The sequence below is a fragment of the Oryzias latipes genome, chromosome 22 (genome assembly GCF_053564925.1).
Source record: "Oryzias latipes strain Hd-rR chromosome 22, Olatipes_Hd-rR_3.1".
Lineage (NCBI taxonomy): Eukaryota > Metazoa > Chordata > Actinopteri > Beloniformes > Adrianichthyidae > Oryzias > Oryzias latipes.
In genome coordinates, this window is record NC_136258.1 from 25,805,686 (window position 1) to 25,817,828 (window position 12,143).

General features: G+C 40.0%; 1 protein-coding gene across 1 annotated transcript in view; it reads right to left on the bottom strand.

Annotated features, from left to right (window-relative positions):
• The window catches only part of stard9 (StAR-related lipid transfer (START) domain containing 9), a 37,899-nt gene that overhangs the window by 22,289 nt on the left and 3,467 nt on the right, over positions 1 to 12,143 (bottom strand). The window contains exons 2-6 of the mRNA XM_023951905.2: positions 11,512 to 11,581; positions 9,441 to 9,557; positions 457 to 573; positions 342 to 374; positions 200 to 261 (exon numbers count right to left, since the gene is read on the bottom strand). Of these exons, the coding sequence (XP_023807673.1) occupies positions 200 to 261; positions 342 to 374; positions 457 to 573; positions 9,441 to 9,557; positions 11,512 to 11,581 (399 nt within the window). The remainder of the gene's footprint in view (positions 1 to 199; positions 262 to 341; positions 375 to 456; positions 574 to 9,440; positions 9,558 to 11,511; positions 11,582 to 12,143) is intronic.

The window sequence follows — 12,143 nt, forward strand, 5'->3', positions numbered from 1 at the left end:
CTTCTTTTTATTTGGATTGTTTGTATTTTTATTTTAAAAATGGGGGGGTGTCCTTTTTCTGCATCCTGTATGACTTGTAGGCATAAACGCTGCTTGAAATTAGCGACATATTTAACCTTTTTTACATTTATATTTTACTTGTTTGAACTTTTTAGCAGGTCTGAATCATATATAGATGTCTAACCTGAGTTCTTCTTACCTGATTTCCACTCTGCTTGAGTTTTGGGAATCCTGGAAAGCCTCTTCACCATGAAAAAGACCCTGTAAGTCAGAGGTAACTGAGCTGAGCGCTGCATGCCGAAAAACCTGAAATGTTTCTTTGTTGTTACCAAAACGCTTACTCGGCAAATACGAGGAGTCAAACCTGTGGAGTCCTGAAGAAAAACACAGAATTGTTTAAACTGACCGCTTCCCTAAACTGGGTGTGATCGCTGTAAGCTGCAGAAAACTCCTCACCGGTGTTCCCATCATGGTGTAAGTCTTCCCTGATCCCGTTTGGCCATAAGCAAACAAGCAGACATTGTAGCCCTCTGATGCTCCGGACAGAACGGACACTCCCAGGTCCTGAAACACCTGAGGAAACAGCACAGTCACACAAACGTCCACCGGGAAAGGGGCTTTTCTCTAAGTCTGTGAGTAAAGAAACAAAAACGAGTCTTCATTTCCAATCCAACTGTAACATTTCAGTGACGTAAACACAGGATTCTGTTCAAAAGTTCATATCCGTGTCTTAACTTAAATTTTAAATAATTTAAAGTTGAAATTTACAAAGTGCATAAACGTGAAGCTAAAAACCTATAATAATGATTGAAAGATAAAGACATTTTTATGGGATGTAGAAATGAAAAACAACACAGCAAATTATATCACTGCCAAGCACTACAAGATTTGATTTAATATTGATTTAGCTGTCAAATTTTCAATTAAAATCCATTATGTTTGGTTATGAAAATCACTTTATTCAACTCAACAAAGATGAAACAATAAGTGGTAAAATTTGGAATCCAGTTACAAACTAGCTCTTTTTTGTTGTTGTTGCTGTTATGTATTAAGGAGGATAACAAAAGAATTGACTATATATATATATATATATATATATATATATATATATATATATATATATATATATATATATATATATATATATATATATATATATATTGCGTTATATTACACTGGATTTCTGGATTTAACAAATTCATGTTGATTTTCCAAATAAAAATTATTTCTAAATCAACTGATCAAGTTTAGAATTCTCCTAATAGCTGAAGAACATCTCTGTCAGGTGAAACAGTGTGCAAACTTCCTCTTGGCTTTTGTGCAGTGATTATTGTGGCACATATATACTGTTCATCTTAACGTTCCTGCAGACCAAAGCCTCCCCAGCTATAGCAACAACCCCCCCTGCCTCTGACCGCGGTGGTCCCTCCCTGGACTGATACCCTTCAGGAGGCCTTCATCTGATTGCCTTAAAAAGCACCACAGCTGCTTCCTTCCCTGAAGATGCTGGTAAACGTGAGGCGCTTCTGTATTTTTAGGGTACTCTTATACTTAAATACTTTTGTATTAAAAGTACTTTTTTTTTAACAAGGGAAAGTTTTTCCCCTGGTCCAAACTTAAAAAACTATTGTGTTAACATAACTTGAATGCTATTAAAAATGACGCAAACCTCTCAGCTTTTCTATAATCTAGTGTTTTGATGCAAATTGTGAAGCTTTTTGATGCAGAAGCAAAGAATCTGAAGTTTGCTGTTGTGTCTTATCACATCCAAACATGCTGCTTTATCAGAAATGACAGCTTTCAGCTGTTTAACATGAATTTATAAAAGCTGAAGGGCTCCTCTTTCATAATGAACATGATTCAGTCTTTTTTTTTTTCAAACTCTCTCCAGTCAGTTTTCATAGCGCATCAGTCAACCAGCTGTGTTTGACGGCCTGTTTAAGCAACAGGAAGTTGTGGGGAAAAAAAACGTATTTTCTGTTTAATTTCTGATAACAAAAAGAAATGTGATCAGAACCAGCTCCCCAGGATTTGTGACCCCAAAACACAAATAAATCATCCCAAAGAAAACATGGGCCTAAGGGGGTCCAGTCACTTGATCCAGACCAGACATGGGACACAGCACATTCTCCTGCAGAACCAAAACACGCTAGGATTAAGTCACCTTCTTGGAGATCTAGGGTTGTGATTAGACCAGAAAAACTGCTGGATGGGTTCACAGCAGATAGAAGAGGAACTTTGACAACGCTGCTTCAACTCTTAAAGAACCAAACATGCAGATGTTTTCAACAAAATATTTGGGAACGTCTCTTGTTTACTAAAAACCTGTTTTGAGAGGAAATAGACATCAGTCCGTTTCTGCTTTTAGTTTGTAAAAAGATCGGTTATGGAAAAGCGATTCCTAGAATCTTCTGATTATTTACAGACTGATCCAAGATGTCTACAGTAAAATCTGTTTTACTGGAACAAACAAAGTTCCACTTTAGATTTCTCTTTACCGCCAGATTGGAGGCTAAAAAAAATAAAATCACACCTTTGAGACAAAGACGGATTTAAGGGAATTTGGACAAACCAGCATTTCCACACCAGTCTGTGGTTGGATGCTTTTGTAGCTTTAAGTCACTCAAAGAGGAATTTGAGCGGAAACAAATGGCACATTAACCAGGTTCATGAAAAGTTGCAAATGGTCAAACTTATTTTGCAATCAAAGAAACCATAAGACTGTGCTGTTTGGGAGAAATTGTGTAGATAAAATAGTGTATTTGTTTTCATTTTAGAGGAAACAAAATCACTGTACATGGATGGAGCTAAGAACGGCTGTAGAGGTTCTTCTTTGATGAGGTGAAATGTTCAGAACTGACAAAAGGAAAATCAAAGTGCAGTAAATCAATTTCAAGTCTTTAATCATTTTTAACCATTTTAAAGGCGTTGTGGTGGTCTTTTAACAACGATTATGCCGTTTTTAGCAAATACCAAAAAACCTTTGTTGTTTTCTAGATTATAGTTTGTGCAGAGCGGCAGAAGAAATTTAACTGCAAGATTACTGGGCAGAACCACCCCCCTCTTCCCGTCACCCATAACTGAGAGCTCTCTGTTTAAACACTCACCTGCTAGCTTACAGATGCCCAACCTAACATTGATGCCGAGCAATATTGAAAACATGCTTCATTGGTTAATTGGTTAATCTAAATTGTCCATAGGTGTGAATGTGTGTGTGCATGGGTGTGTGATATGTGTGAGCCTGCGACAGACTGGCGACCTGTCCAGGGTGTCCCCTGCCTTCGCCCATAAGTGGCTGGGATAGGCTCCAGCAGCTCCGTGACCCCGAAAGGGATAAACCGAAGAAGAGGGACGAATGAATGAATGAATGAATGAATGAATGAATGAATGAATGAATGAATGAATGAATGAATGAATGAATGAATATTGAAATTATCCAGTCGTAAGGTTATGATCCAGATTCCAGCTCGGATGAAGAAATGAAGACGTTCATGGACCTAGCCGTCAGAATGAGGCCCGACCAGCGTATTAAATACGTATTAAATCCACTCTTTTTTCAAACTGCATTATTCTTGTCTACTTCATTACGATTATGTATTTAAATCACAATGATTTGAAAACAAATCGATTTGAATAAAGAAATGTAATTTGAAGCTTAATTTTCTTTATGTGTCCTCTATTATCCGAAAAATTCCTCAAGAAGATTTTAAAAACACCAAAAACAAAATCTTCATCAGATCTTTCTTAAACAGCTGGTTTAAACACTCAGGATGACTTAGAAATGACAGCATTTTTAATGACTGTAACTCAGTCATACCATTGAAGTCGTCAAAGTGTGCAGTCCACTCAAGTCCAGACCGCCTATTGTTGCCCCCCAACATCTTCACTGAAAGAGGGCTTAGACATGAGGACAGAAAGCAGCGCCGCTCCTGTCTTGTCTTCAAAAACAGACACTCTTTGCTCAACACAGAGAATCAATACAGCCCTTGTTAAAGCTGACCCTTTTAAATCCCCTCTGTGGGGGCTACAATGAGGCTGACCGTCCCCTCGGGCTTGGCAGAAAGACAGGAACTTCACTCGGACTCTGCGCTCCTTTCAACCTGACAGCTTCTTTGCTCTTTGTGAAGGATTTCCGAGATTTTTGTTCCAAATGTTGATGTAACTTCTAACAAAAAAAGATAACAGTAATTTTTTTCCGTGCAGGAAAGGCTGTACGACTAGAAAAGATGAGACATATTTAAATCCCTAAACAAGAAATCCAATAAAAAAGGTATGCAAGTGTGTTTCTCCAGTAAAAATAAATTTATATCAGATCCTGCTTCCACAAATGTAACAGCCTGCAGTCCTGGAGGATATGTTTGGACTAATAAAGGAATTCAGAAGCAGGTTGCATTGTGGGTTTGAAGACTGGAATGAAGCAGGAGAAACAACCTCCAGACAAAGCTAAGTCAGGGCCACAGTGAGAGCGGCGGCTCGTTCTACTCTTGGAAACAAACGTGGAAGAAAGTAAACATCTCCTTGGACAGGAAGGCTCTTATCACCAGCATGCGCGCACGAAAAAAACACACGGGAACCGACGTGGCCCAACGGAAACTGCATTTAAAAGAAGAACAAAGACAACTTCCCCTCAGAGAAGTAAACTGCAGCCAAAAATGTAAAAAAGAAACAATCCGCATTTTATTTTAGACAGGGAAAAGTCATCTATCAACTATAAAGATGTGACAGAAGTTGAGATATTTTCAGGAAAAGAAGATTTTAAATATCTAGGCGATGCACATCTCATCACTGATCCCACATTGTTTTAAACTTGTAAACAGAAAAATCAAGAAAGTGTGGTAAAAATGTGACCATGTATGTGGAAATTGAAAGGAACGCCACGACATTACCAAAAAAAAAAGATTAAAATGATAAAGAAACAAAGAAAAGCAACAAAATTTAAAAGGAAATCTCGGAAGACAAAAGAAAAGTTGAAGTCTTTCTGGAGAAACTAGCTTTAAGTTAAAAAAAATGTCCAGGAGATCCAGATCTTGATAAATATATATTGTTTGTCAACATTATTTGGAACTAAATGTGACAGAGGAAGCATTTGATGGCAGGAGAGAATTCAGTTAATGCAGTTTAGAACCAGAGTGCACAATCATGCCTGGAGTAACTTCATCATCTTTAAAAGTTGGACCTTTAATACCTATAAACAGGTTTGATGCAAACAAAAACACCAAGCCAGAAGATTGGATTCCCCATCCCAGGGAGGGTGTCACCAACACACAACAAAGACACGAAACTGCCAGTGAAAAGTGATCCAACTTCTTCCCCTCAAACTGTCCCAAACACAAACAGACCAACACGACAATGAAAGGCATCGGAGCAAACAGCTGCAGGAGAGGCAAGGGTCGCTCGGTTCTCGTCCCACGCTTTCAAACTGGGTTACACAACAGCTGGGCCCTGAGCAAAACTAAATGCCTTTGTTTAGACCTTGGAGACAAGAAATTAAAAAAAAATGTCACGGGAGATCGTTTTCCTTCCTGCGAGGAGCAACAGAATGAGATGTGAGGGAGAAAGACCTGAAAACGACGAGGACACAAGAGGCAGACGTCACACGCAGCCAAAAGGAGGCGGCGAGGAAGCTGTTTGGCTGCAGCTCAACAATGCTCTCGTCTGTCACACTTGGACTGAGTTTGTAGGTCATATTTGCATGGGAGAGGGAGGGGGGAGAGATGGAGATGTGGATGCCACACAGATGGACCTCTCATGCCTCTGTGTGCATGAAAATGAAGTGAAAGCCCAGCAGTGCATTCCAGTTTCCAGCATGCGGTCTCAATGCCACTGACCCCCATGGTTGAAGCAAGCATTAAAAACAAACAAACCCATTTAAACAGGAAAAAGGAGCAAATACAGATTAGAGGAGCTGCATATTGAAGGTGGAAAGGCTCTTTTTTAGACTTCAGATTAAGATTGTGATGAGGGGAAATGGAGTAGTCTGCTGAAATTCCACTTTAGATCGACATGAACTCACCAAAACATATATTATAACTTTATATCCTGACATTTTAGCATTAATTACTGACAAAATAGCTGTGAGACTATTTCCATCATTTTAAAGAATGTTAATGTCCATCATCAGAACGAGCTGAATCACTTTTTGGGTCACCGGGTTGCTGGAGCCAACCCAGCTCCAGTTGGGCAAAGGCGGGGCACACCCAGGACAAGGACACACAACCACACATTCACACCTAGGGACCATTTGGAGACATCAGTTAACCTACGAAGCATGTTTTTGGACTGTTGGAGGAAGCTGGAGATCCAGAAAACAAAAATACATGAAAAATGACTGAGATATTAATATAGTTTTAGGATTCGTGGCAAAGCAACATAAAAACTAGTAGAAAATTAACACTTTTTGTGAAAAGATAAAATGTCAAACGCAAATAAGTGATTGTGCTGTTTTTAGCCAAAAATGATTAAAAAACGGTGTCAATTTCTGGGACATAGTTTCTACAGAGCGGCAGTAGTTCGTCAGAAATTCTCCTCTGAGTCTCCTCCGAGACTACTGGCACAGAGGACCCGCCTCCCCCCTTCCCGTCACCCATACCTAAGAACTATCCGTTTGCACACTCCCACCCCCAACCTAACATTACACAATTGTTATTGGAGTGGGTCTTTAAAAACTCTTTCAAAGAGTTAGGTGTGTAGTTTAAACATTGCTTTTGTGTTCCTTTACTAGAAAATCCGACATCTTCATCCTATAATGCAATAAAGAATATGAAACAATCTCGTGGAAAAAAATTAATTTAACCTCAAAAGGCAAATTATTAACCAAAAACGCAAGTTTTTGAAAATTGTGCAGTATTTTTGAGCTATCTTCCAATCTCATGTAAACACATATTACAGGTGCTTCTGCTGCACATGGAGCAGACCTTATATGTGCATATGTTCCACCGCGTGTTTTGATTGTCTTGAACTCCGACCAGACTGTCCAGCCATGTGTGGAGGGGGACTTAAACGGTCCCACGTGTGCAGAGCTCTACCTCCGTTGGCACAGACAACGTTCCCTTCCCCTCTGCAGCAGCACTGACACACAGACCCAGATCCAGCGCTTACATGCCGCTGCACTGACAGTCGCCGAAAGACAGCAGATGGGGGGGGGGGGGGGGGGGTGAAGGAGGGAGGGGAAAAACCCCAGCAAGCTGACTCCATCTGCAGATTTTAAAAAAGAAAAAACACACAAAAAAACGACCACTGCTTCCTGCCCAATCCCCAGCACTGACGTCTATAGAAGGAAATGTCACTAAAATATGACTTGTGAGGCAGCCGGGCCTCTGGCAAATAAGACTGGACCCCCACTCCATTTTCTTCTCTGCCCCCTTCATATCCGTTCTCCTCTAAATGCCATTAAGGTCACTTTTTTCTCCATCTAGCCTCATTTCAACTTCTTTACTTCCACCTTTGTTGGAAAAACTATGATGAAACTCCAGACTATTGGCTCTTTTCTGAGTCAACTGGACAGCTGGTTTCCATTACTGACTCTCTTTCTTCACCTGGCAGGGCCCTTCTCTTTGTGTTTACTCAAACCCTTTAGGCTCGGCGATACATATAGATAAATCTGATGCTCCACCCTGCAGCAGAAGCTTTTTTTCTGCTTGTGGAGAGCTCCAACCAAACATGGAAACCGTCCCGAGCGGGCTGGTGGAAGCCATCAGTGACGCAAGGACGTGTTTAACGGAGAACACAGAGCAGAGGTGGAGATTATAGAGGGGTGTTTGTGAGGGGAGGGAGCCCTGGAAAAGCATCAGATCTAGTTTCTCTGAGTCTCACTGATTGTCTCCAGGGAAAACACAGCAAGACTGTTGTTCTGCTCAGAAAAAAAAAAAAGTTTGGCAGGCAAGAAGAAACTCTGGAACCAGAAAAATCTCACGCTGGTCAAAATAGCATCAGCTCATTAAACGAGAAAACGCTTAAAGCACATGTGGGGAGTATTTTTAACAAACTTGATTTAATTAGAGGGTAGCAGAAGACAGTAAATAAATGATTTTAAAGTACGCCTGTCAATGCTCTTAACTGACATCATCACTCCCAAAATCTGCAATTTAAATGGATTCAGAGTTGAATTTTGATCTGGTGGAAACACGATTCTTTGTTACAGTGGGACCATTCTCGAGATTCTGGAGCTGAGAAAGAGGTCAGATCTAACCCTAACAGCTTCGTCATTTTCCGGTGCCCTTTCGCCCACCCAGGGGCAATCACAGGAATCCCCTATGTGTGAGGGGATGCAGAACTCAATGCAGAACTGCAGCTTTGTATCTGCTCACAAAGTCTTGTGTTTCTCTGACAAATGTGACTCTAAAGGGGCAAAACATTTCACGTGTTGATAGAAACTGCCTTCTCTTGATTTGGAGTTCATCTTAGGTTCCAACAACACCCTCAATCAAATCAAGAAGATATCTAAATGCCCAATCCCGGCGAGGGAAGCAAGCGGACTTCTGGGTAACAGATGGAGCTGATATCCTTTTCCCCCCTGAGTGGCCATCTGTGTAAAAACACGCCCAACTCTTGTTGCGGTTTGTCCACTAGGACGGTGTTTCCTCCCGGTTGTTCCTTTGGAGGTTGTGTGTTTGTCACTGAAACCTTGTGGTCTCCACCCAACAAGGCATCAACAACACGACGAAAGCAAAACAAGATTAAGACTTCAAATGTTTAGGTTTCTAAATGAACCGGGACAAATTAGCGGTAATTGATGGTGTGCAATGCTCCATAAAAAAAGATAAAGTCCACAGATTTCACTGATACTGCCTGTTCTTTTTTAAAGACCCACTCTGATGAAAATGGTGTTTCTAGTGTTTTTAACATGCATTTTTCTCATGGTGGAGGACATAGATTTAAAAAAATTATGCTTGAAACAGCATTTCTAAGTATTTTTTTTATTCAAATCGTTGCAAATCAGGAGCAAACAAATAAAAATGTGGTTTGAAAAAGTGTAACAGCTACAACAGCACAGCTACAAGCTCCCTGCTCCGCTCCATTCTGATGAACGTCTTTGTTTTCCTCATCCACAATGGCATATGGCTCAAAAAGTGTACAGCTGTGGCTTGGTATTGTTGTTGCACCAGCAATGTTTTTTTGCAATGGGGGGTGAGAAGCCGTAAGCTAGTGGGAGAGTGTGTAAAAAGAGAAGGTTTTGTTTTTTAATTTTGGCTATAAACGTCAAAATTATACTTAAAAGACCACTTGGAACGCCTTCAAAATATATCAGAAAATGATCGGAGTGGAGATTTGAAGTTTGAGATGAAACTCAGAATAAAGCAAGAGTGATGGAAAAGACATTCACCCCTTCAGCCTCTTCCGGTCCTGCGCCCCATCAGTGTCATTTGTGAAATTAGAAAATCCTTTAAAAAAATAAGTTTAAACAGACAGAAAAAGCCGTGAAGAAGAAAGTTGAACTTTACCTCCTCCTGCGAGGCGTAGTGAGGATCAGCGGGGTCCACCGACCAGTAGCAGTAGTCAAAACAAAACTCCAAAAGCTTCTCCCTGGAATCCACTCCTCCCTCTGTCCGTCCATCCAGCTTGAAGAAGAAACAAAAGGCAGAAAAACGTAGATTAGATTCTTTCATGTAACTGACATCAAAATATTATGCAGAGTATCTAACAGACTCATAATAATGCAATTCAGACATAGAAGCAACATTTTATTCTTTACAACACTTGTTGTTGTTTCTGGGACTACACAAAATGCAAGCAAGCCTTTTCCATTTATTAAGCGACTCTTTTCGGCTGGGTGCACTGAAACGAGCCGCCGGTCTGCTTACAGCCAGGAAAGCATGCAGGTTTGCAGAGCAGACTGGAAAACAATACTGCTGCGTTGAACGGAAAGGCTCGTCAAGTTCAGTGATGGTGGGTGTCCTCCGGGACCTGCGGGTGGTGGAGCCACCTTCGATTTCAAGGGCTGTTTACATTTTCATAATGATCTGTTTGTTAGCACAGGGAGGATGTTCACAGGATCCAAACATTTATTGAAATTAAAACAACTTGTGGACTTTTTTTTAAATCGTTTGCACTTCAAAAACAAGCTACCTTCATTTTTTCCCAAAAGATTTATTTAAAAATCCAATAAAGTTTTTGAATACAAAGATTTATATGTCTGCTAACACTTTTAGATGTTCATTTATTCATAGTGGAAAAATAAATAAAAAAAAGTCCATTAAGAAGAAATCTTGCCAGACAAGAAAAAAAAACTCCTGTCTGTTGTTTTTTTCAACATTTAACTTAGAACTGTTTTTTTCAGATAAATGTCAATAAACTATCAAGCACTTTATCCAAACCAAAGTACTTTTAAAAAACACGTCAATAAATTACAGTATTCTTAGGTTTTATCTACTGTATTCCTCATTTTTGGAACTGATAAATTGATAAATTTGTTTTTTGGAACATAAGATCTTAGCTGTTTCCAATAAAAACCCCTATAATGGTAGATACCAGCTTGTACCCACTGCAACATTCACAAATTAATTCTGATTACAGCATTTTTTTTAAAGCACAGATCATAACAATGTTTATGAAGAATGTAGCAACCGAGGCCGCAGAAAACAACCACCTATAGATCTACATGAGAAAAAATCCATACATTGATATAGCATGCATTGTTTTATTTTTGCTCTTTTTGCTTTATGATTGCTGTCAGACAGAAAGGTTCTCCGTTTAATCATTTTTGTCAGATTTATTGACCTACTTTCCAAAAATAATGATCCCCACAGGAGAACCGTGGAGCCTGGATGCTCCCTTATGGTTTAATGCTGTGGCTCTTCTCTTGTCATTTCATTTGCAAACAAAACATGATCACAAACTTTTACATTTGTGTACATTACATGTACACAAAAGGAACCCTTTAAAAATTCAAAACATTTGACTCAGCTGTATGACATACGAAACAAAACGAGCCGAGTCTGCTCCTTTTATGCTTTAAGCAGTCCAAAATTTAGTTTTTTACATAAAAAAATCTACACGTATGAAATGTTTAAAAACTAAAAGGTACAATTTGAAGATTGTTTTTGTCCTTTTTGCACTTGAAACAAAAAATCTAAATTGAATATAGTGGTTTTAGGAATTTTTTTTAGACAGCAGATGAGTGAAAGAGCTAAGAGGATCATCTGTCGATCTCTAGATGTTAGGAAAACATCAAATATCCATTGAAGGAACACAAACGTATGTGATGCTGCAAGTAATAAATGAACCCTTGGAGCCACAAGACTGAAGTCCTCCAAGCTTAAAGTTTGTGGTTGTTTTTTTTTTTTTATTAAAGAGGATTTTTAAAGGGACATCTTGTGTGGGCTGCAGTTTAAACTGGTCTTTAAATCCATGTGTGTGAGTTCAATGCATTGTGAACTGTGTGACATCAAGCAGGAAGAGGCTGATGTGAAGCTGTAAACATCCTGTTGCTGCGTCGAACGCTCAGAGAGATTTACAAACGAACAAAACAGAAAAGGAGTCGGAATCTGTCTGTCGCTGTGCATCCAAACTCACCTTTAGGTTTCGGATCTTCACAAACTTATCGTCTACCTGAACCGCAAGCCTCCCTCCGTCAAGGCTCTCCCTGGAAGACAGGAGAAACTGTGGTTGTAGATTTAATACAATTGTTTAAAGAGGAGAATTATTTAAAGAAAACATTGTAGAAAATGACATCCAAGAAAATCTCCTGCAGCCACACACTGAACAGGGGTTATGATAAACTTTTCAGATCATCTTAGGACACGGCGCCGAGTCCACAGAGCAGATGATGTAATCCAGAGGGTGTCCACATACATTTGTGTGAGTTTCCCTTGACTCGAGGCCATCACATGACAGTTACCACAATGAAGCGCTGTGCACAGCCCACCCATGAAATTGAGACACAAGTGTACCGCTGACCAGTTTCAGATTCAAACGAAAACATCACAACCCCCCCCCCCTCCTCCCCCCCACGTGCTCACCAGAGACTTTCTCTGGTGAGCACAACTGTTGTGTGCGTAATCGTGCGTAAAACAACTCCAGCAGCTGGACTGAGAGCATCTGACGCAACGCAAGGCTAGATGGAGGCAATAACGGCGTGAGGCCGGCAGAATTTCAATCTTTAGGAGCGATAATGGCTCGACGGCGAATGCTACTCCCATCGTTCA